The sequence below is a fragment of the Metarhizium acridum genome (assembly GCF_019434415.1).
Source record: "Metarhizium acridum strain ARSEF 324 chromosome Unknown scaffold_578, whole genome shotgun sequence".
Taxonomy (NCBI): Eukaryota; Fungi; Ascomycota; class Sordariomycetes; order Hypocreales; family Clavicipitaceae; genus Metarhizium; species Metarhizium acridum.
The window spans coordinates 178,313-206,044 of NW_027094046.1; the positions used below are offsets into that span (position 1 = coordinate 178,313).

Sequence of the window (27,732 nt, forward strand, 5' to 3'; positions counted from 1 at the left end):
CACCCGCGATTTATGGGGTTTGGGTTCATGGATTCGCGAGGAATGCACAGGCAGGTACACGGTCTTCCCTGGAGCCGTTAGCGGTCTAAGCTGAAGTCTGTTCCTATTTCGCCACTTCATCAGACATCTGGTACTGGTCACACCACTGACCGTCATCTGGATATCGCCAAAGTCCCCGGCGGCCCGAAACCCGTCGCCCTCCTGCCATGGTGGCTTGGTTAAAACTGATCGGGCACCTGGAAAGCAAATCGTCTTTGTCACCAGACCACCCCGGGGATTCTATCTATTTATTACGATTCGAAATCCTTCCGCTCCAGAGGCTGGGTGGTCTCACAAACCCTTACTTCATAGTCTCATTATTATCTATGCTCGTACAAACCTCGTGCCCACCTGTCTTTGCCTTAACCCAAATCCACCACCACCAGCAGATTAGCAATTATGTAGTTTGTGCTGCGTCTCTCCACAAGCTCTTTCCTGGTCCCTCCACACCTGTCGCAGCCCTGCCTGGTCCGGTGAAAACATCGTTTCGAGCACATATTTGGGACCCGGCTCCCCGGAAACACTGCCCTTTCCATCTAAGTCGCCGATCATCGCTTCCTTGCTCCTAGTCTTATTATTAAGTGACCGGTAAGAAATGCGCTTCTCAAACGGAAAAAGACTCTATGCTGACATACTCGGCTTGCTATTTTAGTTAGTAGTAGTCCGGCGTCGGCAAAGCCAACAATATCTTGACTTCACAACCATCCGGCAACTCTCAACCCCACCCGAACCGCGTTGATACTGGCATTTTGTAATTTTTTAATTCGTCCTGTCTATGAATCCTAGCGCTAGGCAATCCTGTTCGAGTCGTCAGAAGTGTCGTTGTGCTACTGCAGCCACCTTTGGGCTCTCATTTATAGCTAGCTGACAGCCTTGACAAACCCGTTATCAACTTGCCGGTTGACTTTGCTTCTTTGCGTACATACCTGCCGCAGGAGCCCCCAGACTGGTACTCACGTCGCTGTCTGCTGGTACCGGGCTAGGGAAATTGCTCAAGGCTGCGAACCGATGGTTTCTCCAGTCTTGTCCACCCGGTCACGACTTGGCAAACCGTCCCTACCATAGGACCTGTACTAATTATTGATACCTGATCATTTTGGTTGCTACTTTAGTACCATGGGCTCTTCTGAGTCTTTGCCTATGGCGGACTATAGCTATTCAACGGCACATTGCAACATTTCATCGTTGTCAAACACACCTCGTCATGCGAACATTGCTGGCCGGGCCTCCCTTTCGCCTCTGAACTGTAGTCGGATTCTGCAACGATACATGCAAAGACTTAGTTCAGAGATTCTAATGTCAGTTTTGGAACAGGTGAGAACAATATCCTGCGTGGTTATGATGATTCTGGTGTAGATGAAGCACGAATGCAACCACACTGTTGCAAGCTAACTAGTATTTGTGCCCCAAGCTTCAATATTTGGATGCAAAGTCGATATTTGTCGTCCGCTCCGTTTCTCAGTTATTCAACTCAATAGCAACTCCAATCGCGTATCGAAGAGTTGTCTTGAACGAGTTGATTGTGCATCCAGATGCCCAAAGGCTGTTTTCCAAAGCGTTGGAGCATATTTCAACTCATACCAACCATGTTGTTGTTCGAAACAACCTGATGCCTTCTGGCATAAAAAGAATTTTGTCTCGTATAACGAGGCTGTCTTCCATCACGTACGTCCCAGTGAGGTTTCGAAGAAATGTAAATCAAAGCCTGACCAGATGATATCTAACACTCGAGTAACAGTCTACGCTACGTGCAGGATGATACCCATGGCGCAAGCATTTGGCCGATAAACGATGTTCTTGATTACGATCAACTACGTACTCAGAATACCAAGGTGAAAATAGAAAATCTCCCCTTGGGCGGCTCGCAAAGTGACTTGCATGCATCACTACTTGATCCAGCATTTACAAGGCATCTAGTGTCATTGAAACTCGCCAGACCGACACCGCCATTGACGACAAAAGTAGATTCGTTGAAGCGTCTTTTAGTGCAGTGCCCATCTTTAGAGACGTTGCATTATGAAGACCTGGGCCAAGGCACTAGCTTTACGTTTTCAGCAGGAGAATGTCTGCCACCGCTTTCCCATCTGGTTTTGAGATCCTACGATTGGGCACACTCTGCAGAGGAGGTAGAGAGGCACTGGAACCTGTCCAATATGAAATCTCTCGTCCTTGTTTCTGTGCCAGTATTTAACTTCTTAACTTCCATTTCTCCACAAGATTTGTGCAACTTGACGAGATTGCAGGTACACAACAGCTTGGCATACGCCTCTGACGGACGAGAAGACGGCACCCGAGAACTAGATTTACTCGTGAGGAAGCACATCAGAGCCTTGGAAGTCTTGGACATTACTTGCCACACCGGCCGATTCCATATCGACTCTATACTGCAGCATGGTGGTTCTCTTCGACAACTCCATTTTCGCGACCACGTCGGATTCAGTCACGATGATGGTCAATGCCCGACGTTGCGGGCAGAGGATGTCGCAAGGCTGGGGCAAGGCCTGCCGTTCGTCCACACACTCGAGTTGGACATGGACGCCGCGCTGTGTTATCCTCCGGAATTTCTGCGTGGCATAGCCTCCTTCCCGATGCTCCAGACTCTGATCCTTCACGTACAGACCCTTCTGCGTGCAACCGAGAAGGACGACCCGGCTCGGGACCGCGATTACGAATCAGCCATGCAGACATTTTCCTGCCTTGTACGACTGCGGGAGAAGAGCAACCCTGACTTGGCGTGGAGGAGCATCACCATCAATGTAGGCGGATGGCGGCGGGTCATGTTGCGAAGAGTGGGCTCAGAGTGGAAGAGGAAGAATGCACGGGGCATTTTTGCAGAGAGATGCTTTGTGCTCGAGAAGGATGAGACCGGACGGTACAAGGTTGCAGAGGAAGAATGCCACGACGGGTCGCAATACACTTCGACGTCGCAGCTCTGACGCCAGATGCAGCCCCTGTTGGTCTCGAGTTGTATTTTCAAGCCACATGACGCGAATGAATGGACGGCCAACATAGGAACTTGTGATGGAAGAAATATACCCCATCTGGCATTCAACTCGCACTGTCTCTACAAGGTGAATTGATTGCTCAAGCGCCAAAGGTACGACTATAGGGTAAGCAAGCCATCTCCTCGACGCAAACAAGGGATTAAAAGGCTTCTTGACCGGGTCTAATGCCTGGCATCAACATGGACAGAGTGGCCGTTCTTGGAATACGCATTCGGCCAATGCCGCAGCTCACATGCCACCAGGTGGCAGCAGATCAAACAGCCTGCCGTGTCATGCAAAACACGGGCTTGACGGTTTCACCACAGGCAAAGCCTACCGACGCGCGCCGCGGCTTCTCTCTACGCCAAACGGGCACAGCAAGACACGGCTGAGTAAGTTGACATTACTCCGTATTGTACCAGACATTCGTCCAAGGATTCGTTGGCCCTGCAGGGGCCCGACCGGGCTGTATGCGGCCCGGATGGAGCCGCAATCTCCCGTGACAGGTCCAGCCTCCCGATTTATTCTGCGTCCAAGGACGCGGATGAGGCCGCGCCTCCCCGCTGTGGGGTCGTAGGGCTCGCTGAAGGTCTGTTTCTAGGGTCTTGTAAATCGAATTACCGGCGGGAGACGGCGTATTTTTTGATTGTCGAGGGCTCTTGTTGTTGGTTGCGTAGACGGGGGTAGTTGGTGTTGGCCGAGAGGGCCGTTCGGTCAGGTTTGCCCGATGGACAGTCCAGACCGGGGCACGTTGGCGATGGGTGCCGATCTGAACGGGTTTAAGGATTATGCGGCTGATGTTTTCCTGTTCATCTTGGTGGAGGGCAGGCGGATTGTTGGAGCGTTTGGGCGCGGCGACGAGTGTGGGAGTGTAGTTGGGGGGCCGCGAATATCAAACGTGCTTTTGTTGGACGCTGCTTTGGTCCTGGGACAGGGACGGCTAAGCACCGGGTTGGATGTGCCTTGTCGTCGAGGTGAGTTGATATTTCTAGACGGCAATGTGGTGTATTCCGCCATGGGGACTGGGAGGCCTTGTTAGTTCCAGCTCGGCTGCCTGTGTGCTGATGAGACCTTGTGCTTTCGTCGGAAGATGGAACAGCCGACTATGGCATTGTTAGTATGTTTGAAAAAAGAATCTAGAAGAATAAAAAGGCGGGCTATAACGCATCGTGCCCTCGAGGCAGAGCCGTATATGTCGGTAACTTTGGATCCCATGTACAACTCTAGAAGAAGTAAATCATATAAACGACTTTCAAAGGCCACCAGAACAGGGAAAGAGTCCAACACACTGCTTCAAGTCATCTTGTCGCCGTTCAGCAATAAGTCCTTGTTTCTGTCTATTGCGGCCAGCATACCGCTTACACCCGGAGCCGAGAGCAAATATCAACTCCAACCGTCATGCCCGGCGTCCCGGCCATCCCCTCGACAGTTACGTAACTTTCAATTAAGTACAACGTACAACGCATCTTTGTCAAATATCACCCCCCCCCCCCCCCCCCCCCCCCCCCCCCCGCTCTCCCCAAAACAGCCGCTTCACCACCGAGAAGAAGTAACAAAAGAGAACTCACATTCTGCTGCAACATGGTCATATTCCCGGCCCAAGTGGCGTCCGGAGTACGGTGCCACCAAAGTATAGTCCCACGGCCCAATAACTCGGGGTCACCAGTTCAACCATGCCGGGGCTGTAAATCGCGGCCGAGTACCGTCTTGGCCGGCTGATGGCCTCATCGGACAACTCAGCTGACGGAATAGCGCGGGCTTTGACCTCGGTGGTAGGACGGCGCTTTGTTCGTTCTCCTTCAGGAGGACCCCAAGAAACGCCGGGCAAGACGGGGTACCACCGACAACGGGCTTCAAGAAACACCCAGACAGCTGCAAATCATCCCTTTGTTCCCCCTGCATCACGATCGTTCCCCCTGCGCGTTCCCGGGTCTGCGGCAAGACGAGGGGAGGGCCACACGGCGTAGCCGCCCAGCTTTGATATCCCCTACCCCAAAGCAACAAGTCTTGCGTGCAAGAAAAGCAGTCTCCTCGGCAGCTCAGAAAGCAACACATGATCTACAGCCCACCTTCAGCGTGGCGTCAAAGCCATCGGCTAACTCCCCGCCTCCGAGATAGCGTTGCATTCGCTGTCACCGTCAGCCCTTCCGGCGGCCCCCCCCCTTCTTCCCAGAGGAAGGAAATCCCAATTCCTCCAGCGCAACGGCATCTCAAGCACATGATACCATGGCAGGACAAGAAAAGGCAGAACCTACGACTGACTCGAAAAAAAAGGGCAACTTGATTTTTGCCGGCACGGCTTTAAAGGGATGGGCCCCATGGCCGTTTCCGGCGACGACAACACCGGCTTGGCATTATATGTCACATTTTTTTTGCCTTCAGACTCCCATGAGTCGAGGATAAAAAAATCCTGCAAGCAATATTATTGGAAAAAGGGCGCAAACCACACCCCGGGATCCGGAAAAGGCGAGCCCTTGGTAGGGGAAGCGTTGCTGTATCCGGCACTAGGGAAAAATACATGACGCTCATGGACCTCGCGTCAAAACCACGGGGGAGGGTTAACAAAGCAACCACTCCCGTGTCCTCCGGCGTCCGTCTAGGGAAGCCATGTTGTGCTCTTCCCACGGGCCGTGTGCCCGTCGCCCAAAGTACCCCGTACAAGAGGCGCAAGACGTCAGAGTTTCCGCGCGCCTGCCTCTCTGTGGTGGTTTCTACTCTTCCTACTGCGGCGAGCCGTCCCCCTTCCGTCCGGCCCGGATGGAAATGTTTGTAGCTTGCCGGGTACTCCGTGACGGGGGAGCCAAAAGTGGCAAAATCCCGTCCGCGGTGTTTTGCCACGAGAAGAAAGTGTCACCAGTGGACTTTTGACGCAGCACCACAATGAAATACCAAGGGGTGCACAGGAAGGAAGGGCCCATCTACTTTTTGCAAGACACGATTCCCCCCAAGGTCCTGTTGACTCGACGCAACATCCAAAAAAGACGAGTCCGTTGGTGAACCCTCCGTGTATCAAGCCCATCAACACCGTCAGTTATGGTTTTCTGCTACGAGTTTTTTTTTTTACTTTTTGCCAACGGGGGCTAGAGAAACCAAGAGACTAAAAAACCGCCGCTAGCCCGAAATAAGAGGGGATCCTGTGTTTCTCCCCAGAGGCATCACCAGCATTCCAGTTGCCACCACTCATACGCCACCCCCTACATTCCACACCTCGCCAATATCCGCTACCAGGCCCTCGGAGCCAGGCTAGGGACGGTTTGCTCGGTTGGTGATTGGGTTTTATTTGGCTCTCCGTTTCTTGTGATACTCGCTCCTTGGCCCCTCCCTCTTCCGCACCCCCGAGCTCCTTTTTTTTTTCCCTGCCCTTGCCCCCTTTTTGATAATAGTTCGACGGCCCAAGCACTATACACACCCTTGTGGGCTGTTGAGCGTCATGGCCAAGTGAAGTGACGAATAAAGGGGGGAGGGGGGGAGAGGGGATGGAAGATGCCGTGCCACGAGGTGCGGTTGTGAGGGCGGAGGAGGAGTGCGCTTTTTGGCTCGACGGGATTGATTCCCTATGTTTTGCCACCGGGTTGTGGGAGACGTACCGAGCACAACGTCCCAGAGACGGGCTAGAGGACTCTCTTGGTTTCTGGTTCAAATACGTGCCGACGTAACCACGTGCCACGCCAGGCCAGATACCAAAGGGTGTGTGAAGGAGAACACCACGGCCCCATGTCCAGTCCGTGAATATCAAGCTAACAAGACGGCGGGTGCTGAAACAAGTCCACCAGCTCGTCGTGTACCTGCGTCTGTCCGATTTGTCGTGCATTTCGCCACCTCGGGCATGCAGGAACGCTCCCAGATCCCGGGCACATGTCTCATCTTGGCCCCGAAACACTCTGACAACGCGCAACGGCTTTGATCCAACGACGCGTGAGAGAGGGATAGGATCCGGGGGCTCGGGACCCGCGTTGCGCCAAGTCACGGGACTCTTGTTAATTAGCTGCCCTCTGTGCGCTCTGTATAGTGTGGTGTATTGTGCAGTGTATTGTCTGTTGGTCGATGGCGTTTTCGAGCCCGTCTGGTGACTCATGTCCCTCGCCTCTCATGTCTCGTCTCTGGCACAATGCATACAATACAGAATATGATGCCAATGTTGCTGCCAATGTTGCTGCCACAAACGCCACAGTCATGACATGACTTGCAGGCCGACACCATCTTGACGAGCCCGCCCTCTCTGCCCAAGCCTGTCCAAGCCTGCTCATGTGTGTTTTCCTTGGGCCCAAACACCACACCCGTCCATTACCTTGACTTGTTGTACCCTGTACTCTGTGCTCTGTACTCTGTACCCCATATTCTCTCTCCTCTTCCCGGGCGGTTGACCCATGAGGGCGACTCAACTGATCTATGTTATCCATCGCCGGAAAAAGGCAAGCCTATATGTCTGCTTCCACTCGTCGCCACTCCATCAACCGGTCAGCAAGTCAAGTCCATAGACGCCCCTCCAGTCCCGTCATCTCCACGACTTGCCTGCGCAAAAAAATCCACTTCCTATCCCAGTCTGCTCTAAACTCTACCGCCTCCAAGAACCCCCCCCTTTCATCCCGGCACCGTGAGCAAGCCAGGCTCCGCTCCTGGGAGCCAACCACACTTGCGAGCTCGTCCTTGTCATCCGGCAGCGTCCCATGCACGGCACTGCCGTTTGCTTGGAACTGGGCTGGGTCAAGTGGGCTCTTTTCGCCTGTCCCAACGGACGGGAGCAAAGGCCCGTCGCGCAAACTCGCAGCAGCGCAAAAGAGCGCGTTCACGGAAAAAGAGGGCAAAATTGGAGAATGACCGCCACTTCTATCTGCCCGCACCGCTCCCGTACGGCCCTGTACGGCCCTTCCTAGCCCGCGAATGCTGACACGGGCGGTGTGAGCGAGGCCCGTGAGGGGTGAAGGTCTGCCGTCTGTTGCTTGCTCTTGCCCTCGTTTTCCGAGTCCGCTGATTTCAATATTCCCTTCGGCCGGCATCGCCAGTGGTGAATCTCCCCTCTTGTCTGCCATGGACAGATCGTCGCCTGCGCTTGGCTTGGAGTACGTTTCGACATGATGGTTGAGCAATACTGCAGAATAGCATAACCCCCCTTGGTGATGGCCGACGATACCCTCCCCGTCCTCTGTGCTGAGCTGAATTCGTTTCCTAACTCTTGTCCCATCGTTTCGTCAACAGCTTCGTGTGCGCGCCAGTTCCGAGTCTGGGAGTGACGGTGGCCATCGATACATTGATACTTGCCCCTCCTGCTCAACCCCCCGATCCAGAACCCGGGTAGTTATTTAGCAGTTGAACGACCTCGCTCTTTCCGTGAGCAACAGCCACAGTCCACTTGTCCACGTCCTTTAAACCCCCCCTTACCTGCCGCACCCCAGCACTGGATTCATTGCATTGCCAGGTCCGAGAGTCGTTGCCAAATTTACTCTGCCGGTCTTGTTGCAAGATTATTGGACTGGGCCGCATGGTATGATACTTGCCAGACCGTTGGAGGCGCACCATCTCTCCCACTCCCATGGGAAAGACAGGGAAGTGGCGTAAATTCGACTGGCCGTCACCAGACCACACTAGTACTAGCCTGCGTGAACACACAGATGTAAGAGGCAGACTGGGTTGGCCCTAGGCAACTGGGCAAACTGCCAGGATCAGGGTCCTCAGTCCCGACCGTCTGCCGACACCATATCCAAACTTGCTCGACTCGTTGAACCACTCCTCTGCCATGAAGCCGCACGCATCTGTCCCGTGACACGGGTTTGAATCCCCCTCCACTCCTACTCGTTCCGAACCACGCCCATGCGGGCTCCGCACACTTACCCACAGACGAATCGTGAACTCAGGGGCGAAAAGGATGACGGGGCCGTAGTGGTTAGTTACTGCGGGCCTGGAGTACTCGAGCAATAAATCGTTCTCGATGATGTGCCTGTAATCATCTCGTGTCAAGTGTATGCCAAAAGTACGAATCCCATGGAGCAATGGCTAGACCACCCACCTCGTCGATATCGGCCTTCTGTTCAGAACTATGTCCAAGGCCACCTGAACAAAAGTCGGTGCGGGGCATCAGACCCTTCAGACGTTTGTTGGCTTGCTCGGATGGGCCCCCGAGGAGGCCGCATATCCCCTCCCTTCCGGTCTTTCAAATGAACCAACGCCCCATACACGATGCTGGCGCCTCCCAAGGCGCCTTCTCTTGGTGTCGGCTCCGTAAAGTCATGTTGTCAAGATTTGATCAATGCAAGGTTGTTCCATGTATGTCATGTATGCGTCGAACTATTCTGACAAGGCACCGGACGTGATGACCTGAGGCGAAAAAAAAATTTTTCATCATGAATTAGCATTCTGTATTGCTAAGACGTAAATAGTGTATGTCTCCTGCCCCATGAACGAGGCAGCAATGCCCATCCACACGCCAATTGAACACCAGCGAGAACACGCTTAGATCGCTTGCGCGACGGGGTACCCTAACTGTCTGTAGACAAAACAAGACCGACCAATCCTCCCTTGATTTTTAAGTAGACATTGTAATCGAGCCAGTCGCAATAAAAAGGGGGACAAACCAGAAACGAGAGAATATCAAATTAGCAAAAAAAGCCAAAACGTTTGGTGCCGCGAGGCATATCCGTCTTCTTACTAACATGAAACGAAAAAACACAGCGAAGATAAATAGAGCCAAGCCTATCCATTACAGCATATGCAGAAACAATAGTGAAGCCACCCTTGAGTTATCCCGCCCCCAATTACCTTTTGTTACTTGCCGCCATGAAGGAGAGGGTCTGAACTGCTTCGGGCCCTATCAATGCCGCCGACAAGAGTGAGAAAACACACATGCGTGCAAGACTATGGGAGGGCAAAGAAACAGGTAAAGACGTAAAGAACATGGAAACGACTGGGGAATTGAGCCGCGGGTACAACACCGAGCGGGCAAAAAATAGCAAATAATGTAAGCGAGAAAAAAAGAGACAAGAAAGTCAAGTGTTTGTTGCCAAACCAATGGTTGTTCTAATTTGGGTTCCGCCGACCTTTTATCGTTGCAAAACCACAGCCCCCAGAGTTTGTTCTCCAAAATCGTTAATTTGATGTGCGCGTTCATATCATCTCGTCAACGAGATGAATGGCTGGAATTGTCGAAAAGCTAGTCGACGCAGCCATTCGGGAAAAAACGTGCGCACAAATTGACCAACTGTCCGGCAGTGTCAACCTAATTTTTGTAGTTTTTTTCTGGTTTCAGCTTTGCTTTTTCTTCAAGAAAAAACCCCCCAGCTCCATAGAAATCCCCAGATGGCAGACTTGGGCCATTCCAAGCTTTCGACCACCGAAAAACCCCCGCCTTTTCGCTCCGTCGCCCATATAAGTAGAAGCGCCGATGCTTTTTTTAATGAGACGTGTCCCGTCAGGACGCACCTGGTGGCGATCCCTTGACGTCTCGAGGCCGGTTGAGACGATCAATCATTCCCTTATCGATGTCGTTTTTATCAACAAGATTGCTCAGACTCATCACAGAAGAAGAAGCCTGCTGGGGTTGGCGCTGAGCTTGCGATGGCGTTGAAGCTCCGCTGGAGCCGTTCTGACCTGGCGAGTGACCTCCAGGAGCAACGGCACCGTGACCCGCAGTTGCCGGTGGCTGTGGCAAAGATGGATTTCGGGGACTTTGCCTAGGGCCGCTGCCCTGATACGGGAGATGTCCAAGTCCTCCGGGACTCCCATTGCTTGAGGCTTCAGCAGGAGACCTTCTGCGAGGATCGTCGTCGGGCATAGTGTTTCGGGGGGGAGGGAGGCGATATCCTTCCTCTTGTTCTTCTGGTGTTCGACGTCGTCGCCGCCCTACTACTTGGTCATCTCCTCTCTGGTCTCCATATGATGAGAATGAATCAGTTGGAGATTGCATCGGCTGATAAAAATTCCCAGCGGCGGCAGGAGGGGGCGGGGGCGGGCCACCGGTAGCAGCGTAGTGATGAGCAGATGGTACCGAATTAGGTGCCAAAGGTTGGCCGTAGGCTCCAAAAAGCTGGGTACCAGGAGGAACGCCACCTGGTACTGCAGAGACGGGAATAAATGCTGTAGAGCTTGAAGAAGAAACCGGTTGAAAGATGCACTCTTGATTCATGCGGGCACAATTTTGACACTTTCCGCCTGGGGCACTCTGATAGCCGCTGCATCGAATCTTAAAAATTTATGTGTCAGCAAGCGGATAGACCAGTCGATAAGTAGGGTATCGAAGGGAAGAACAAGAATGCCAATTATGTTCTTAGGCGTGCTGGAGCTAGAGAACAAACCTTGCGTTTTCTGCAGTACCTGCAAGCAATGGAAGTCCGCTGCCGGGGGGCGGCCTGGGCCATTTGGGGCGGCGCATTGCCCGGCTGAGCATACTCTGAGCCATATGCGCCAGGATGTGGTCTTGGATAACCGTTTGGAGGAGCGCCAGGAGGTCCTCGATAGAAATAGGCGTCTTGGCCATAGGCGGCGTCGGGGTGAGGTGGCCCTCTGCGGTCATCATAGTACGGCCCTCTGTGCTCCGGATGGGGATAGGAAGAGCCTCTTGGATCCTGAGACTGCATTGGCGGCAGGTACGCAGCTGGTGGCTGCTGGCCGGCTGGTGGTGGTGGGTAGCCGTTTACTGCGTTTGGCGAGGCGAAACGAGGATCGTGGGGATAGCCTCGTCCACCGGAGGGGGGAGCAGGAGCGCCATAGCTGCTGGAGCGCGGGTCATGAATAGACGGAAGAGTAACGGATGCGGCCATGCTTGGTCGAGAAGAGTCTGACGATGCGCGAGGCTTGTCTGTCGGAGGAGGAGGGGGTTGGCGAGAGAGCTGCGATGGCTGATCCTCTGGGCGATTCTGCTGAGGACGGTCCTGGCGGTAGCGGTCGTCGGCCATGCTATGCCGTTCCAAAGGCCGAGGCACGGAGTTGGCCTCTGTCGGGGCAGAAGGCCAAGATGGATCAAGCTTCTCCTTTCTAGACAGGTGGGCAAATGATGACGTGCCGCTGGTGCATTACAGGTTATTGGGCGCAAAACAGACCAGACCGGGGGGTATTAGTTAACAGCCGGCGCAACTAAGAGAGTAGTTGACGCCGAGTCTTGAATTCCTCTTTGACGGTGAAAAGGAGAAAAGAGGTCGACCTGGAAATATTTCCTTGATGGAACAAGTCGCGCGCAAAGACGCCAAGTGCGGGTCTGTTGTGATGGCGGAGTGGCAGACGGAGGCTCAGAGTTGCGCTGCGTGGAGACGGCAGAAAGGAATCCTCGAGGCAACAACACCAGCGTTGGATGGCAATCGAAGTTGATTTGGAAACAAAAAGCCGAACGTTCAAATGCAACGCCAGATGAATTTGACTGTATGCGAGCGGGCGCGACGGGCAAGGGCAAGGCCAACTCCAACCCCTACTCCAACTCGGGCAACAAGGCAAGGCTGTGGGATGATGTCGAGCCCGCACACACTACGGCGTACTCGGATCGAAATCGGGATGCAAATGCAAGACTAGTATCCCAGCGTCCGGTATCCGGTATCCAGGATCCAGTGTCCAGTCCAGCAATAGGCGATGGAGAGAATGCACTCACTCTCTCCAGAGGAATCTGCGACGATAGCAGAGGGCGAGAGAGAGAGAGTGCGAGTGCGAGTGAAGAGGATGGTTGTGGAGGAGGAGAAGTCAGGTTGGGACCCGAGCGAGAAATAAGTGTGTGGTGAGTGGTGAGTGGTGTGGTGCGTGGTGTGTGTGAACGTGGTGCGTGGTGTGTGGTGGGTGAGGCCTGGTGTGCGGGAAGGTGCGAGGTGCATGCGCAGAGCAGTGGGAAAGAAGGCTAGGCAGAGGCAAGAGGAGAGTCAAAGGCGAGGCAAGGCAAAGCACACGATGAAGTGGTTTTGTAGACTACACTAGACGCAGTCAGATTAGAGAGGAGAGAGAGCAACTGAAGCAGCCAGCAAGTTGCTTGTACAAGTATGGAGACGGAGCACCAAACTCTTTCTTGTTCGCTGGTCTCCGTGCCTCCTTGCTCCCGTTGTCGCTGCTCCTCCGTACTGGGGCTGGGGATGGAACCGGGCGGGGGTGTGTCTAGTCATCTTGCACGGTGGTGTGCATCTAGACATGAAGACTGGACACATGTACTTGGCACTCGGTATACTGTACTTCACCTACGGAGTAGGTTAGGTACCTTGCTCATTGTGGTGGTGTCCAGGCCGTCGACTGTCGACTGCGCTCAAAATGCGCTCGGTGCCACAGCAATGACAACTACCACCACCACCAGCAAGCCCAGACACTTGAGTAGGGAACCAGCGTCCACGCCTGGAAAACAAAACTCTATTGGTTGAATGGCGCGACAAGGTTGACACCTAGCTGCTTGACACTGACGTTGTCTTCCAACGCTGGGCTTTGACTCCAGTGTGTGTATTGAGGCCATTCATTATTGCCATCTGGCGATAGACACCGGCCAGCCCGGTGTTGTGAGACGTCTCACTGTGCTGACTGCGGCCCTGAAGCTCTGACCAGACAAGAAATTCGCCATACGACCGTTCCGTGGCCCTATTTTTTATTTTCTTTTTCTTATCCGCATTCCTTCCTTCTAATACCCAAGCCAACAGCTTAATAGGTTAGGATGGTGCAAGGCAATAATAACTGGCCCCCGTGAAGCTTCTGACGACATGGCATATCCCTGACATCATCTTCCAAGCAAAGCCTTTCTTTCCTAGTCTCTAGGCCAATGGGGAAAGTTACACAGTAGACCTGTCAGTCACTCTTCAGTGGTGGCAACTTGAAGCGCCTGAGATCAAGTGACGAATCCTGACTGGGTGGTGTCCTCGAGTGTACGGTCCACGGTCTACTACTTTGGAAGGGCCAACAGACAGAAACCTACAGAAACAGTTGGGGCTCGACGACAATTCAGAGGCCAGACCGCTAAAAGACTGAGGGCGCCCCGTGGTCCGTGGCATCTGGAACAGTGGAATTGGTGATGGCGCCCCGGACCGAGTAGTTGCGGAACCATAGCCGTGGCCGTGGGTGTTTCGCGTCTCTGTCCGTCTGCCAGTCAGTTTACCCAGCGCCAGCCGTATCGGTGTACCTACCGGCTTGTGCAATGAGGCGATGAGTCGTCTCGCCTGCCATTTTCTGCGTTGCGACTGCGTTTCCGTCCTTGCATTCGGCTTCTGAGGGGCAGCGCAACCAAACGGATGGGCAGGGCCTCGGGCAGAAGAGGGAGGGCGTGTCACTAGAGACCTAGCTGGCTCCAGGTTCAAGGTTCAAGGGCCAAGGAGCGAGGTCCAAGGTAAGGTCCAAGACCACCTTAGGCCGCAGCCCAGCCTGCTCACGCTTCTGTTATGCAGGGAAGACGAGAGGCAGACTGTGGGCGGTCGACGCGGAGTGGACAAGGCAAATGGCAAAAAACCTTGGGACGCATGGAATGACACGGCATGGGAACCCAGGAGACCCAGAAGACGGGAATGTAGTGACGGGCGGATGGGCCGGCGTCGTGCCGTTCCCAGTGCTCGGGCCCAGATTGAGGCTAACTGAGCTTGTTGGGTCTAGGGCAGCCTAATGGCAGCATTTGGAACCTGAGCCCGCTCGCCAGCCCCCGAGCACTTGAGGTCTTTGAGGCCTTGGAGCCGCCGAGTCCCTCCAGCCAAGCCTATGGTGGCCCATGAACAGCCAACGGTCATGGTGATGTGACGCTGAGCTCAGATCCAGCAGAGTTGACCAGAACTTGACAACTGCTCCACGTATGCACTCCTTACTCTGTTCGGGTTGGATGGCTTCCAAAGTTGGGCCGAGCCGCAACCGGACTTCTCGCCAGCCAACCGGTCCTCCAAAGGGCCAACATTGAAGGGGCGTGTACTCGCCTTATTACCAACACCCACTGTTGTCGTGTAGTACGAAGGGAAAGATTTTCCCCCTTCTTGTCCCGTTTGGTCTGTCGTTTTCGGGGTTTGCTCAAGTGCCCTTTGCTTTGTTGCCCAATTCCCCGCCTTCTCCTTCAGTTGTGTTTCGCTTCGCATCCATTCATTGGACTATCAGGGTAGCCAGCCCCATCCGCTGACGATGGATTCTGCCGAGCAGAGGGTGACGGTTGAGGGAAGAGCCATGAAGCTTGGAAACGGGAACCGGCCCGTCCGCCAGCTCCCTCCCGCGGACAAATGCAATTCCGGACAGTTGGGGCTGGCTCAGATTCCTTTTTCTCGCTCCTCCAAATAAATCATTTTTAGAAAAGCGTAATAATAAAACAAACCAGCAAAATACTAACGCATCGGCAGGTGCGTCGGTATGGCCAAACCCATGATTCAATTGAATGCATGCCCACCACGGTCGGTCGTCGCTTTAGGTTTTCAGTGCCCGCGCACACGTATACGATGCCCATAAGCTGAAGACGGCCGCACTCAGAATACGGTGCATTGATCTGTGGGGTTCATCGCATAAAATGGTCTAGTTATTTTCTGGGCAGGCGTTCGGAGGCTCTTTTTGCATTGGGGAACAAGGTTCGGCGCGATACGACCCGACACCCGGTGCCAATGGTTTTATTGCTGCGTTTGACATGAGGTGCAGAGGCTTGCGTTCGCATAAATTGCCTTTCTGACTGCCGAGGATTCTGAAGGGCGGTGAAGACCATTCAATCTCGATGTATTCGGTCCAGTCGTATCTGACTACTCCGCAACAAGCCTTGTATACAAGTTCCATACGGAGTACATGTTTGGAGACGGCACTCGAGCACTACAACCTGGAAGTCCTTCGCCCTCAGTGCGCGGAAAAGGGAGTGCCCCGAGTAATAACAGACAATAAACAGAGGAAAGACCCGCAAGCTGTTCGGTCATGAGCCAGGCTATCTTCAAGGTCAGAATAATTATTTTAAAAAAAAAAAGAGAGAGAAAATATGCAAGGGCAAGGTATTGCAACTGATTAAAGCACAATTTCCACGTCAACGCTCTCTTATATCCTCACTAGGACCTCTCAAGAGGCTTTGGCCTGTTTTCCGCGCCTTATGTATTTGCATTTTGGTTTGTTCTTGCAAATGTCTCGTCACCTCCTTGTTGATTGTAAAAAGGACCAGGGTCCCATGATTGCCCACAAGTTCTGTATTATTATGTATGCACCAGGGTACAAGCAATCCAGGTCAAGTAATATCGCAGCAGAGGGATACTACTACAGGCAGGACACGAATTGTACGGGCGGGAATGATGCGCATGCCCCTCACTGGCACCGGCATTGGCTTGACGGATGGGCGAGATGCGTGCCAAGGCAAAGGAGGTTGAGGTTCTCCATGCTCCCATGAGGATAAGGACGGTTGTTGGTGACGAAATCGATGGCGAACCATCATAAATTAGCCGCGACCCAACAGGGCGGATGGAGCAGCTCGTTGGCTACCGGTTATGCACCTCGTTGGTGTAAGCAAAGCAAAACAGGTTCCTTGTCGCCGCCGTTTCTGAACATGCTCAACGGCCATTAATGACAGCCGTATCCCGTACCCACGGCTGATGCCGCAATAGACGTGTCCCGTCTTGCCCGCTTACAAAACCCTGACCACGTTCCACCGAGATTCCTCCACAAAAAGACAACTGGCCCGCTCATGCCGCGGAAGCACCATGCAAATAAACGGAGGAGGAGACGCCCTGCTGGCGCAAGCGAGCGAGCCACAATCGGGCGATGAGAAGAAGTGTGCCAGACGCCACGAGAACAGTGGATAAGGGGTGTGCAGCCGTGGTGCTGGGTTCATGACAGGGGACTTGATGCGTGGCAGGGTGTGTGTGATATGGATGCGTGGATGCGTCGTGCTGTTGTGCGTGGCGTGTGGGCTGTGGTCGTGTGCGGAAGCAAGTCAGGGACTGCGTGCGTTACTGATGCCTACTACTTGGACTCGTTGGTAACCCACCGAGATGGTGTGCGGCCTTCACAGTTTGGCAGGCGAGACCTGAACCCTCCAATAGGGTACTATAGTCGGAGAGAGAACAATTATAGGTTGCAAAATGTAGAAGCCTCCGGCAAGCCGAGAGACAAATCGGGATACAACAAGTGTCACGGGCAGTTCGCCGAATCCAGCTCGGACCGACAACCCCATATTTAAAATCGTGGAGACAGCGATGGCTATGGCGTCCTTGTCATGGTCCTCCCTCGTGTTGTTTCCTGTATTTGCTGTCGTCATCGTCGCTGAAACCATAGCTTTAAATTCTGGCCCTGCGACAGTTGGCCTCTCGCCTACTCCTCCGTTTTGCCACATGTTGTACACGCGTGTGCCGTGGTGTAATATGTGATTCTGGGCCTCACATTTTCAAGGTAAGTCGGAGACAATCCGCATGTTGTGAAAGACGTCCTTGATTCATTGCAAGGTGGGAGAGAAACACCGCTCTGCCTTTTCCCCAAGACCAGGGAGCGTACATAGTCGCCCATAAATAAGCAACTAAGGTCTGTCCTTCTGGGGTCCCGAAGGACCGCCCCCGTTCCGAGAGCGGGTTGGCTGCAGAGGCGGCCGCAGTATGCACGAGTAGTGTGCTGCGTGTATGGCGATGGGTCCTCCTGCAGCTCTTAGCTTGTGTTTGTCGCATTTCTGGTATGTTGCAGTTGCCCTGCGCTGGCGCTGGTTGTTCATTACTGTATTTTGCGGCAAGGGTAGGTGCCAAGTGCTCAAAGTAAGGGAAGGGTAATTGTCATCATCGATGGATGAATAATAAATGCTCCATATATACACAGTGGACGGGCTTTGTCCTCATCGTGAAGCTGTTTAGGCATGTTAGCATTTGAAAGCAGGCTAACATTTGTGTAGAAGTGGTGCTATCCCGTCCCTTGTATTGGACTCGGCAAACAAATACTTTGGTTATTGCTAACGAATTCCCGGTGGCTGCAGGCCATCCACCAACTTTGGTTCACAGCTAAAATACTGCGCCATCGGCCACTCACAATGCGTCCATTTGGTGAAATTCGGCGAGAAATGCTACGGCCCGGCCCGGCAACGCCGCTGACCCTACACCATTTCTGAAGGCGTTATGTTGTATACTCTCTATCTTTTTGGATTTCGGGTCTTCCCCATAAGTCGACGAAAATGACGAAGAGAGTGCTTCAATGACCAAGATTATTTTCAGGCACCACCAAATACTCAAATGCCAGCTTTGGTATCTCACTCATGAGTGACGCATGTGAATCGTCTAAGCCGAACTCGGGTACCACTGCAGAAGGAAGGGTACGTGATGCAAGTTCAAAACTTAGACCAAGTTGTGTGGAAATTCAACTCATGCTTCTGCGAAGCGAAATCTTCGAGTAATCCGTCCTCCCGGCTTCAAGTTTGGCCTTCATCGGTCATGGGATACACCCGCCTTGTTCCTGCAGTGACGGGAGACAGCACAAAGTGGATGACCTAGACGTGTGACTAGCGCGATGGATATATTGAAGGAGTAAGAACTTCAATCGGATCTGTGCTATCGGCATACATACAGAGCTTTGAGAACGATAAATAGAGGGTGACATCTGAAATCTCGTCGGGTTCGTATAGGTTTCTTTGCTAGAAATGCCAATCTTGGCTTTTGGAGCTTAGTGGCTTTGTTAGGGTCCATTGGCCCAGACAATCAATGCTCAAACTAACCTTGGAGCCACCCGCCGCATCACAGCTGTAGATGTCGGCCATTGGTTCAGAAACTTTTGTATGCAAAAAATGTATGTAAGAGCTTCGGAGGTAACTATTTGCAAACCACTTTTATTAGCTGGTTTGGAACGATGCCTCGGTTGCGATGGCCTCTAGCGACGGCAGCCAGTGTTCTCCTGCCATACTCGTGTTCCCGTGGATCATGTCCTCATCCCAGTCGCCGCCACCAAGGTAGCAGAAGGAAGCGTGATGAACCACTCTGTGGGTCAGTTTTTAGTGCTTTCCGACCGTCTGGGAGCATACAAAACTTGGTCGCTGGTTGGTCTGGCTGGAAAGCAGGGTTATGCACTGTCGTCCAGTGAGAATGCAAAACGCTCATGTTCCTCCCCGCTGACGAGCTGACGAGCAACGGTCGCCGGTATGGCTGAGGTCGAAGCACTTACTAAACAAATTTTCAAAGAAAGCGTGACAATCTCGCATGGTTTCGCTGACACCCATCAGCTGAGCAGCGTCCGTCGACTGAACGAGCGACGGCTGTACCTGCAAGACTTGCTCCTACACCCTGCTAGTTGCCTGGTAGGTTAACAAATGTAAAGAGAAGGTATGCAAGCGTGTCTTCCCACCCACTCTATCCACTCCGGCTTCAATACAACGAGCATGGTAAGAGACCAAGCACGGCAGCGGCCGGGTTGAACCAACGGTGCCTAAACAGCCGGGGTTACATTGCGTACAAACACGGGAGCCAGGGAGGGGGTGCCGTTGAACACGGCTTCGGCCAAACGCAACAAGGCTCGTCCCGTCCTTGCCGCGCCATGTCCCTGCACTCATCCCAGTCATTTGTACCTCATACAAGTGTATGGCTCACCACCAGTCCAATTTGTCGCCTGTCAACACAACACTTTGTGTCATAGAACACTTCCGGCTGAGCTATTGGGAAACATGATTTCGTCAATGGTTCGACGACGGGTCGAAGGACAGTCCCCGCTTGGTACAAAAAGAATCGCTCCTAGGCCGCATCTTGTTAGCTGAGCAAGGGTGGATTGAGGAGAAGAATGAACTTGACCAAGATAAATGGCGTTCTCTCTACAACACTATTAGCACCCTATGTGACATTGCTGATACAGCCGATATGGCATGACGTTTCCACGTCCAGGACTGTCGGCTGCCGGAAGCCGCAAATCAAGTAAGAACATTTATTTGATCGGGCTAGAGAGTAATCCCCACGCTTGATGGCCGTTTTGCGCTAGTTTGCATGTTTCGGCACGATAAGGCTCACGAAGGGGCACAGACAGGGGTAGAACAAACAGGAAAACACTGAAACGCATGCGACAGGCCAGACCGCGAACGGCTGCGATTCCAAAAATGTTATGATTGGCCTTGCAAACTATCGGCTTCACCCGCTATGTCCAACGCAGGACCACACACGCTGCCCATGAAGATATCCGTGAGGACACAAAGTGCATTTTCCCTGATAGAAACGCGTTGGAAGAAGTCTCTCGCCAAGCTTCGACAGACGCCCGTTTGTTATGCTGGATTGATTGTTGTAATTTCTTTGTGCAGCCATACCTAGGTAGTTTAGCATAAGTCGGAATGGTACATAGGCCCTTCAAAATAATCCATACTTGAGAGTGGTCAGAGCTTCGTATCGCTTGCTGATTACTATTTGGTAGTTGTTGGTGCAACCAGCGCTACAAACCATCGTCTGTGTCTTGCGAAACGTTCATTCCCCCGTCGGCGTTTGTTGACGAATGTATTATGACGTCCCGTCACTCATCTTGCTACCACCAAAAGATGCGGTACACAATACGGCGACCGATACAGCCCATGTCTTAGTATGCACTCGTCACAGTCGGGACCACGGGCTTCGACGAACCTTTGCTTTGAATTGATTGGCATCGTACGTATGTATATGTATGAATGAGGTTTCGCAGCCTGACTGGCCGGATCCAACACCACATACATGCACCTTCACGTTCCAGCCCGGGAATTTCACACACAAACAGCCATTACAGAAAATGGGTCGTTGTTATCACTGAGTGCCCGGTTTGTGTGTCGAGGGTGGGTGATGCTTGCTTTGTTCAACGTTTGTTCCATGCAGGTTTCCTTGGAGCTACACCCACAGACGAGACAACCCCACTCTACTCTTTCGGCACAGTGCAGTCATCAGGACGGGAAGCGCCTTCCACTCGTGCCAAAATCCAAGCACGTTGTCCAGACGGCAAGTACGACCCGGTGTCGAGGGTCTAACAGCTACTGCACATTAAAGGCTTCGAGCTTCGATTGAGATTTCATAACACCTACTTGGAGTCTTGTCCGAAAAACATTCGGGCTCTCTTTGCTTTTTTTCTGCTTCTCGTTTCGCGGAGAGAGATGGGAGGTGATTTGCTTTCTCTCTGCGGCGACGCCATTAGCGACAAACTGACATCCTCGTACATGCGTTATCAGATACCTAGGCGGCGCAAGCTATCAATTCAATACATTTCTCATGGGGATGCATATCAGCTACCAACCGCGTCTGCACCATGTTGGCAGCGAAAAGAGGTGGCCGACGTGTCATGTCGGCCACTACAACCAGACACAGACACAAGACACGAGACGCACGACTTGGCATTATGGGTAGTGTTGGCCAACCGCTCAACACCACGAGACTTCGCGAGTTGCTAGTTGGAGTAACGCGACCACCCCGCACACGAAGTCCAAGAATCGAAGGAGCGAACAACAAAGTAAGCGGCCTAACACATGGATGGGCAAGGCCGTCTGCGCCAACAGCCCCCTGGGACTCATCCCCTCATACTTGGTACATATACGGGCGAGTTGCTGATACCCAGAAGCCCCACCCTCATTCAACCGTTTGTCAACTCGGTCTCCTGTTGGGGGTGACTACGTACTGCCATTAACGAGTCGCATCAAGGTCGAACACAAATCCTGGCTGGTGACCTCAATTGCAGACCGACCCACATCGATGCATTGTCATGATGCCAGAGGAGGTGACATGTCGGGTCAAACTTGAGAACACCGGGATAACAGCGGCTGCACCCTTCAACACCAAACGCGCGGCTGCATGGTAAGCCGTTAGTCCGGCTCAATGATTGTCAGCTTGCCACCTTGAGGTTGCCTTCACTTCCCTTTTCACGACGCACTGGCTGCCACTTGCTGCCACACCGACATTCTCTCAGTCCAGGTTGCACTACATCAACACCATGCACCATGTCGGACTCAGGGGTTGGCCATTGGAGGGGACGTGTGTCCGACACATTGATTCAGCCTGCACAAAAAATGTCCTGGATTCATTGGCCCGACCCAAGGCCCGTCCCGCTCACCAACCACAGAGGCGGCACATCACGTGACAGATTTTTCATGCGGACCATGCATGCAACCCGGGTAGCCTGCATCTTTCCGCCGCTCGGCCCCAATTTTCGAGCAGGATACTGGAGTGGCGACTAGGCGACGTGACGACTTATGCCTGTTAAAGCAAGACATTTGGCCTCATCGACCGACCACCGCCACATTTGCCTCCCTTCCGCCTCCGCGATAAAGTGCGTGGATACCGAGCGGCCGATTGACACCGAATGCCATGGCCGGCTCAAGACTACTCCCCGCAGCATTCACGATTACATGCCTAGTCCCGGACGCCCTCAACACTACCACTAGGGTCATTTACGAAGGGGGGTGGTGTAAAGCTCATCTCACGTAGCCAAGTGGTTGTGCCAGGTGTGAGATCACCCAGTGTGACCTGGCAAGGTCAACCACATTTTAATATCCCGCAGGCTTTTGGCGTGGAAAAGGTTTGATTGATTCACGACCCTTTGGATCCTCCCTTAAGGCACAACACCCTTAGGAGTCAAAACCATCCTGAGCACTGAAGAATGTGTTTCTGTGACTGTCTGGAGTGGCATAAAGCTGACATACAATAATGGTGTGTAAAACATCACTTGAAAGTCCCGTCTCTCCCACGCAAGCGAGTCAGACGAGACACTTTGCTCTCAAAAAACATACAACTCACAAAGGGGACAAACTGAGGTGAAAACGAAACCACAAATGAGTCTTGGAATATCGCCGCCTTCTGCATGTTCCACGACTGCGATAATGCGAACCAATGTGCGGTATGGGCTTCTGGCCCATCAGCGGTTGTTTCAAACTCATTATTTTACATGCCGTGCCACAGGACAACAAGCTTCAAGGCAGTGGTCGATTTCGTCACGATAAGTCGTCAGATGAGATGTGGTGTACTTATAATGGCAATGGGACATGTCCATGTGCACTTCTTTTGCAAATTTCCATTCCATCCGCTCAAGAGACCTTTCTTTCAACTGAAACCAGGGCAGCGGAAGGTTCCAATTGTTAGTGTGAAGCAGCTGGGCAGGGCATTCCATTGCGCAAGATCAGTGAATGAATAAGCCAGGAAACAACAAATGGTGCGGCGACTATGTATGAGACACCACCTTCCCACAGCCAACAGCGTCGCGACCAAACGCACCACATTACTCCGTGCCAAGCTCGGGAAGCAGCGGTGAGCGGGCAGCTGCAGGTGGACGTTTCGGGAACCATCCAAGGAGTCGCCTGCGGGGTTCACTGAGCGAGGGATCGTTGGCTGAGATTTGCGCCCAGGCGATTGAGTCACGTCTAGGGCGAAGCCACAGTTATCATACGGCAAATGCGTCGTCTCCGGCACTGTATATGGCCGTCAAGGAATTGTGCGGCGAATACAAGTTGGCTTGGTTCACGGCCAATCGCCAAGGATCCATCCACCACCCAAAGGTCTGCAGCATAATTGATATGGGAAGGTCAAATATTATGCTGGTGCCATATTTTGTTCAATCGGCCTCGGAACCATGAACGGGTGGACCGGGGGCAGACCAGAACGCACTACTATTGTTAACATGCAATGTCCAGATGTCCTCCCTGCACGCCCCCCATCCAAGACAGCGACGACAGGCAACGGACTGACTGCATGAAAACGAAACTTTAGCTGGGGCACGGAACGGTGCGCGCCTGCAGCTGCATGATCACCCGTGATCCGCTGATGCTGCTAGTGTCCATGGACAGAGCTGACAGATGCGTGCCGTCGCTGTATACGTATCGAAACCTGCCACGTTTCGTTGCAGGCACCTTCCCCCCTGCCAGCCTTGCACAGGACGATGACGGGGGTTGCACATCCCGTTGTTGTCACATTTCACTTGACGGCGGTAGGAGATGCTGAAGTACCTGTGGTGCTCGGCAGCATGGTACTTTAGTATTGATGCAAAGAGTGTACAAACCTTGCCGTGTCCGGGGCGTGGCATTGAAGCGTGTGCAGAAAATCCCTCGACCGACGATGGGGAGACAACCCTGGCAAGACATGCACCAAAAAACAACACAGCCAACAGAAGTCATGTGAACCAGCCACGTCCGCAAAGCATGAAGAGCAGTACACTCTCCTGTCATGCAAGAGACATGTAAGGTTCTGCAAGGAGGCATGGCCCGGCTTACCGCAGTTTTCGTTGCACAGGACCTCCTGGAGCAATTTGTGTTCACCAACATCCCTGATTATATGTATTCTGCCTGGTCACATCGGTTGTTGCTACCCAACACTTGGCAGTAGGACTTTCTGTGCTTGGATGGTTGCTCCGAGCCCAAGGATAATCAGCCATGATGCCTTGTGGCATTGCAAGACCCATCAATAACGGCCTGATTTCAACCGACCAAGCAAATGGCGACAACAAGTGAGGCATCGTCTGCAACAGTGGCAGTGGGTAGCGCTAAGAATTACTGTCAACACGCTTCAAATAGGGAAATGCCATTTGTGCTGGATATCCGCTGAGGAGTTAGCTAGCAGTTCCAAACATGAACGTGGCGGTACGAAACACGCAGGTGGCTTGAGGACAGTGCCTCACAGGTATCATGTTCTTCTTCCAAGTATCAGTTATTTGCGACGGTGAGATTCGAAGACGTGAGGGTTTCCATTGCTGGCCGTTGGCTGCTAATAACAGTGTCACCTACTGTCTTCTCGCGCAACATCTTGCCGGCACAACACGCAGTCCTTGGCTCAATTACTTTGAAGATTTTTGGCCAGGGATCAGTCACGAGTAGTCAAAAAGGTTTGAGGCTCTTGAAGACATATGCTAGAGCCGGGAGGGCCAACGAAATTTGACTTGCACACACATATCCGGATTGGAACAGGCCCCTCGAGCTTACTGTCCGACTCATATTATGAAATTTCTTGACCGTCTCTTCAAGAGACAATGCATTCACCGGGTCTGGAGTCGGTTCTGGCCATCCACAGTGGCCAAATATTTGATTAAACTACACCAAATCGCCCCTCAGTGTTTGTAGGCAATATCGAATCTCTCCCATTTTCGGTCATGGCATGATAGGCTGACATGAAGCAAACCATAGCTGGATATCTGACGGCCGTCAATGTAGCGCAAAGTTCTGCTGGGTTTCACATTCGACTACCAAGTCCATCCAGCGTTAGACGGGACTATTTCCATTGAGTCCTCCTTGCCTAATGGTACCACAAATGTGGCTGGTCTGCAAATTTGTGAGCTTAGTAGGCGCTTCGGGCATCGGAAATACAGGCAGAGGCAGACTATTGTGACGACTAATCATGACTGCAGCAATATCCAACTCCAAGTCTTGAGCTGTAACAGCATTAGCCGTTGTCGTTCTTGTAGAAGATTGCTGTCGCACATGCACGACCTTGTGGGCGTAACTCGCCCTGCTGGCAAACTGCTGGAAGTCCGGATGAGAAGGCATGTTCGACTCGATCGAGGGGATTTGAAGAGTGACTATTGAAACAGGCACTGCTAATGCCGATTGTTGACAGTGACAGGGAAGCTTGCGTGGCGCAAAAGTCTGTGGAGGTTGGAAAGTATGACGACCGAGTGTTGGGCCAAGGAGTACTGTTGAAGCAGGCTCCAGCATCTGGCCAGCGTGCTTGTTGAGGACAAAAAAATCCATTATACACGCAACAGGTTCAATTCTGAGACGTGCCCTGCTCTCCACTTCCAGCATCAGTATCAGCATCCAGTCCAGTCCAGAGCTAGCCGTGACTTCTGTAATCATCTCTGCTCCAGTCGATGCTGAGTTGCAGCTAGAATCGTCCACAGCGGGGTCGTTAGTCTGGCCTGCCTCCCATTCGGCAACTTATGACCTTGGGACATTTTGGTTTCCACACGGCGAGACACCAAGGAGGAGAAAAACGTCCCGAGAAGTGTCCGACGGGGAAGATATAAAATCAGACTCAGTACCTTCCACAGACGTACTTGTCAGTCCCAAGCTCCATCGTTTATGGATCATCCTCGAGCGATTCATTCAGTAGATTTTCAAAAAATTTGCTTGTAAAACCTCGCGGACTCAAAGTGTGGTTCTTCGCGCGTGCTCGGGCAGAAACATTTACCACCATGTCAGATACTACCACCTGCATCAACCAGGCTTATTTCAAGTACGTCGCTCTGCATCTCCTTAATTTATCTAGAATAAACGCAATCGTCGGCATGGACTCGGCGGGACAGCCTTCAACCTCCAAGACATTCAGTGTCTCGCCATAACGATGTCCATGCCAGACTTGCATTGAACGCTCTGTAGTCCAAAACTTTCTAACGGGCACTCTATTTATAAAAAGTAAGCTGGCTCCAGGCTATGACGAAGAATTTCAAAAGACCCTTGGCCAGCTATACGAGGAGCTGCAAAAGCGATCTAGCTTTCTGGGAGTAAAACCCGGTGGTCGACTCCTCGACTATGCCTGCGGCACAGGGCTTGTGAGCAGGGTAAAAGCACACGCATCCTTGACGCCTTTATTCAACCAAGCTTGCCACGGCTAACGTGACGGTACAAAGGCTCTAGGGGCTCACATGAGCCAGTGCGTGGGCATTGACATTTCCGAGTCCATGGTTGAGCGGTACAACGCCAACGCCAAAGCCGACGTAAGCAGACATACAAGCAGCGCCCTGGGAATTCAGACTTGGTCAACGCAATTACTTGGTAGATTCGGACGTCTAACTCATTGCCAGGGCCTAACGCAGGACAAGCGCGCCGCATACCTCGGCGACCTCTTGTCTCCGGACGATCCGTCGCCAGCGGCTTTCGCAACCCCCGACTTCTTCAACTTTGACCTTGCGGGCGTCGGCTTGGGTTTCCACCACGTCGACGACTGTGTGCTGGCGGCGAAGAGATTGTCAGAGCGCCTGAGGCCAGGGGGGAGCCTCTTCATCGTCGACTTTGTAAGCCATGCGCCGGTCGACCACGGCGCCACGTCCATGGGTATCCGTCACCACGGGTTTTCAGAGGACCAGATCAGGGCGATGTTTGATGAAGCCGGCGTGGGCAGTAACTTCAAGTTTGAGACCATGGAGGAGGACGTTTCCTTTGACCATGCGCATGGAAGTGGTAACCACACGGTCAGACGGGTCTTTTTCGCACGAGGGGACAAGACGGCCTCGACCAGTGCGCAGATCTGATCCTGTGGCTGATGGCGAAGCCTGTCCTGTCAACAAGACGGTCCAGGCTACCTATTAATAGTCACCGCATGATGAGGGTATACGAGATGCCATCTTATCCTAAAAAATATAGCATGTCCTCCTTGTACCTGAGTACAAAGATGCAGCACTGCAAGCCAGCCCCCAAAACTATTTCATCTCTGAATGGTGTCCCAAACCATACTGGCGGCCCTTTTCAAAGTCGAAAACATGATGGTTCCCCACGCCACCCTCCAGCCAAACACCATTCATGTTCTCGCAACCAAGTGTCGACCTAAGCCATCCATTGACGGAAAGCAGAATATCAAAAACATAAAAAAACAGATAATAATACTGCAGTCCCGCATGATTACTCGAATTCTATCCCAGACGGGCGGACGTCAATCATAAACCGTCAACAGGGGGGGTTCTAACGGGGGGGGGAGGCTGATTGGCTCATCAACGCAATATCGGCAGGTCGGGGAACCAAACTACGCTTGACGCAATACCATTGGCCGTAGTGAAGAAGGAACCGTTCGTCAGCTCTGGGGCCAGGCGACGCGGGGAATTTCTAAAGATACAGCGCACGGGTTTTGAACGCGACAACCAGGACTCAGGGACGGCACATGTACTCTGGAGCTTTGTACGGAGGTATGACGGCCGTGAATAAGTACATGCGCAGATTGTGAGAAATTGTTGCGTCTGGTGGAATAGC

The 27,732-nt window shown here is 52.7% G+C and overlaps 5 protein-coding genes across 5 annotated transcripts; 3 read left to right on the top strand and 2 right to left on the bottom strand.

Annotated features, from left to right (window-relative positions):
• The first annotated feature begins 238 nt into the window (after positions 1 to 238).
• J3458_021179 (uncharacterized protein) lies at positions 239 to 4,212 on the top strand. The gene is made up of 5 exons (XM_066122446.1): positions 239 to 627; positions 692 to 1,353; positions 1,451 to 1,704; positions 1,778 to 3,149; positions 3,232 to 4,212. Exons 2-4 carry the CDS (start codon positions 1,156 to 1,158, stop codon positions 2,973 to 2,975), a joined length of 1,650 nt encoding a protein of 549 aa, XP_065972456.1. The 5' UTR covers positions 239 to 627; positions 692 to 1,155; the 3' UTR covers positions 2,976 to 3,149; positions 3,232 to 4,212.
• Positions 4,213 to 10,425: 6,213 nt separating this feature from the next.
• On the bottom strand, positions 10,426 to 11,908 carry J3458_021180 (uncharacterized protein; the record flags this gene model as incomplete). Its single annotated transcript, XM_066122447.1, has 2 exons — positions 10,426 to 11,196; positions 11,309 to 11,908. 2 exons carry the CDS (start codon positions 11,906 to 11,908, stop codon positions 10,426 to 10,428), a joined length of 1,371 nt encoding a protein of 456 aa, XP_065972457.1.
• A 462-nt stretch (positions 11,909 to 12,370) lies between these two features.
• On the top strand, positions 12,371 to 12,718 carry J3458_021181 (uncharacterized protein; the record flags this gene model as incomplete). The annotated part of the gene is made up of 1 exon (XM_066122448.1): positions 12,371 to 12,718. The coding sequence occupies one exon, from the start codon at positions 12,371 to 12,373 to the stop codon at positions 12,716 to 12,718; it is 348 nt and encodes a 115-aa protein (XP_065972458.1).
• An 11,703-nt stretch (positions 12,719 to 24,421) lies between these two features.
• J3458_021182 (uncharacterized protein) lies at positions 24,422 to 25,577 on the bottom strand. The gene has a single exon (XM_066122449.1). The coding sequence runs from the start codon at positions 25,573 to 25,575 to the stop codon at positions 25,033 to 25,035; it is 543 nt and encodes a 180-aa protein (XP_065972459.1). The 5' UTR covers positions 25,576 to 25,577; the 3' UTR covers positions 24,422 to 25,032.
• Positions 25,578 to 25,797: 220 nt separating this feature from the next.
• On the top strand, positions 25,798 to 27,319 carry J3458_021183 (uncharacterized protein). Its single transcript, XM_066122450.1, has 2 exons — positions 25,798 to 26,330; positions 26,400 to 27,319. The coding sequence occupies exon 2, from the start codon at positions 26,415 to 26,417 to the stop codon at positions 27,018 to 27,020; it is 606 nt and encodes a 201-aa protein (XP_065972460.1). The 5' UTR covers positions 25,798 to 26,330; positions 26,400 to 26,414; the 3' UTR covers positions 27,021 to 27,319.
• Positions 27,320 to 27,732: the final 413 nt, after the last annotated feature.

Coding starts and splice junctions, on each gene's coding strand:
- J3458_021179 (XM_066122446.1), top strand. CDS start 1,156: ATGGGCTCTTCTGAGTCTTTGCCTATGGCGGACTATAGCTATTCAACG. Junction 1,354..1,450: donor TAATGTCAGTTTTGGAACAG/GTGAGAACAATA, acceptor TTGTGCCCCAAG/CTTCAATATTTGGATGCAAA. Junction 1,705..1,777: donor ACGAGGCTGTCTTCCATCAC/GTACGTCCCAGT, acceptor CTCGAGTAACAG/TCTACGCTACGTGCAGGATG.
- J3458_021182 (XM_066122449.1), bottom strand. CDS start 25,575: ATGCTGGAAGTGGAGAGCAGGGCACGTCTCAGAATTGAACCTGTTGCG.
- J3458_021183 (XM_066122450.1), top strand. CDS start 26,415: ATGAGCCAGTGCGTGGGCATTGACATTTCCGAGTCCATGGTTGAGCGG.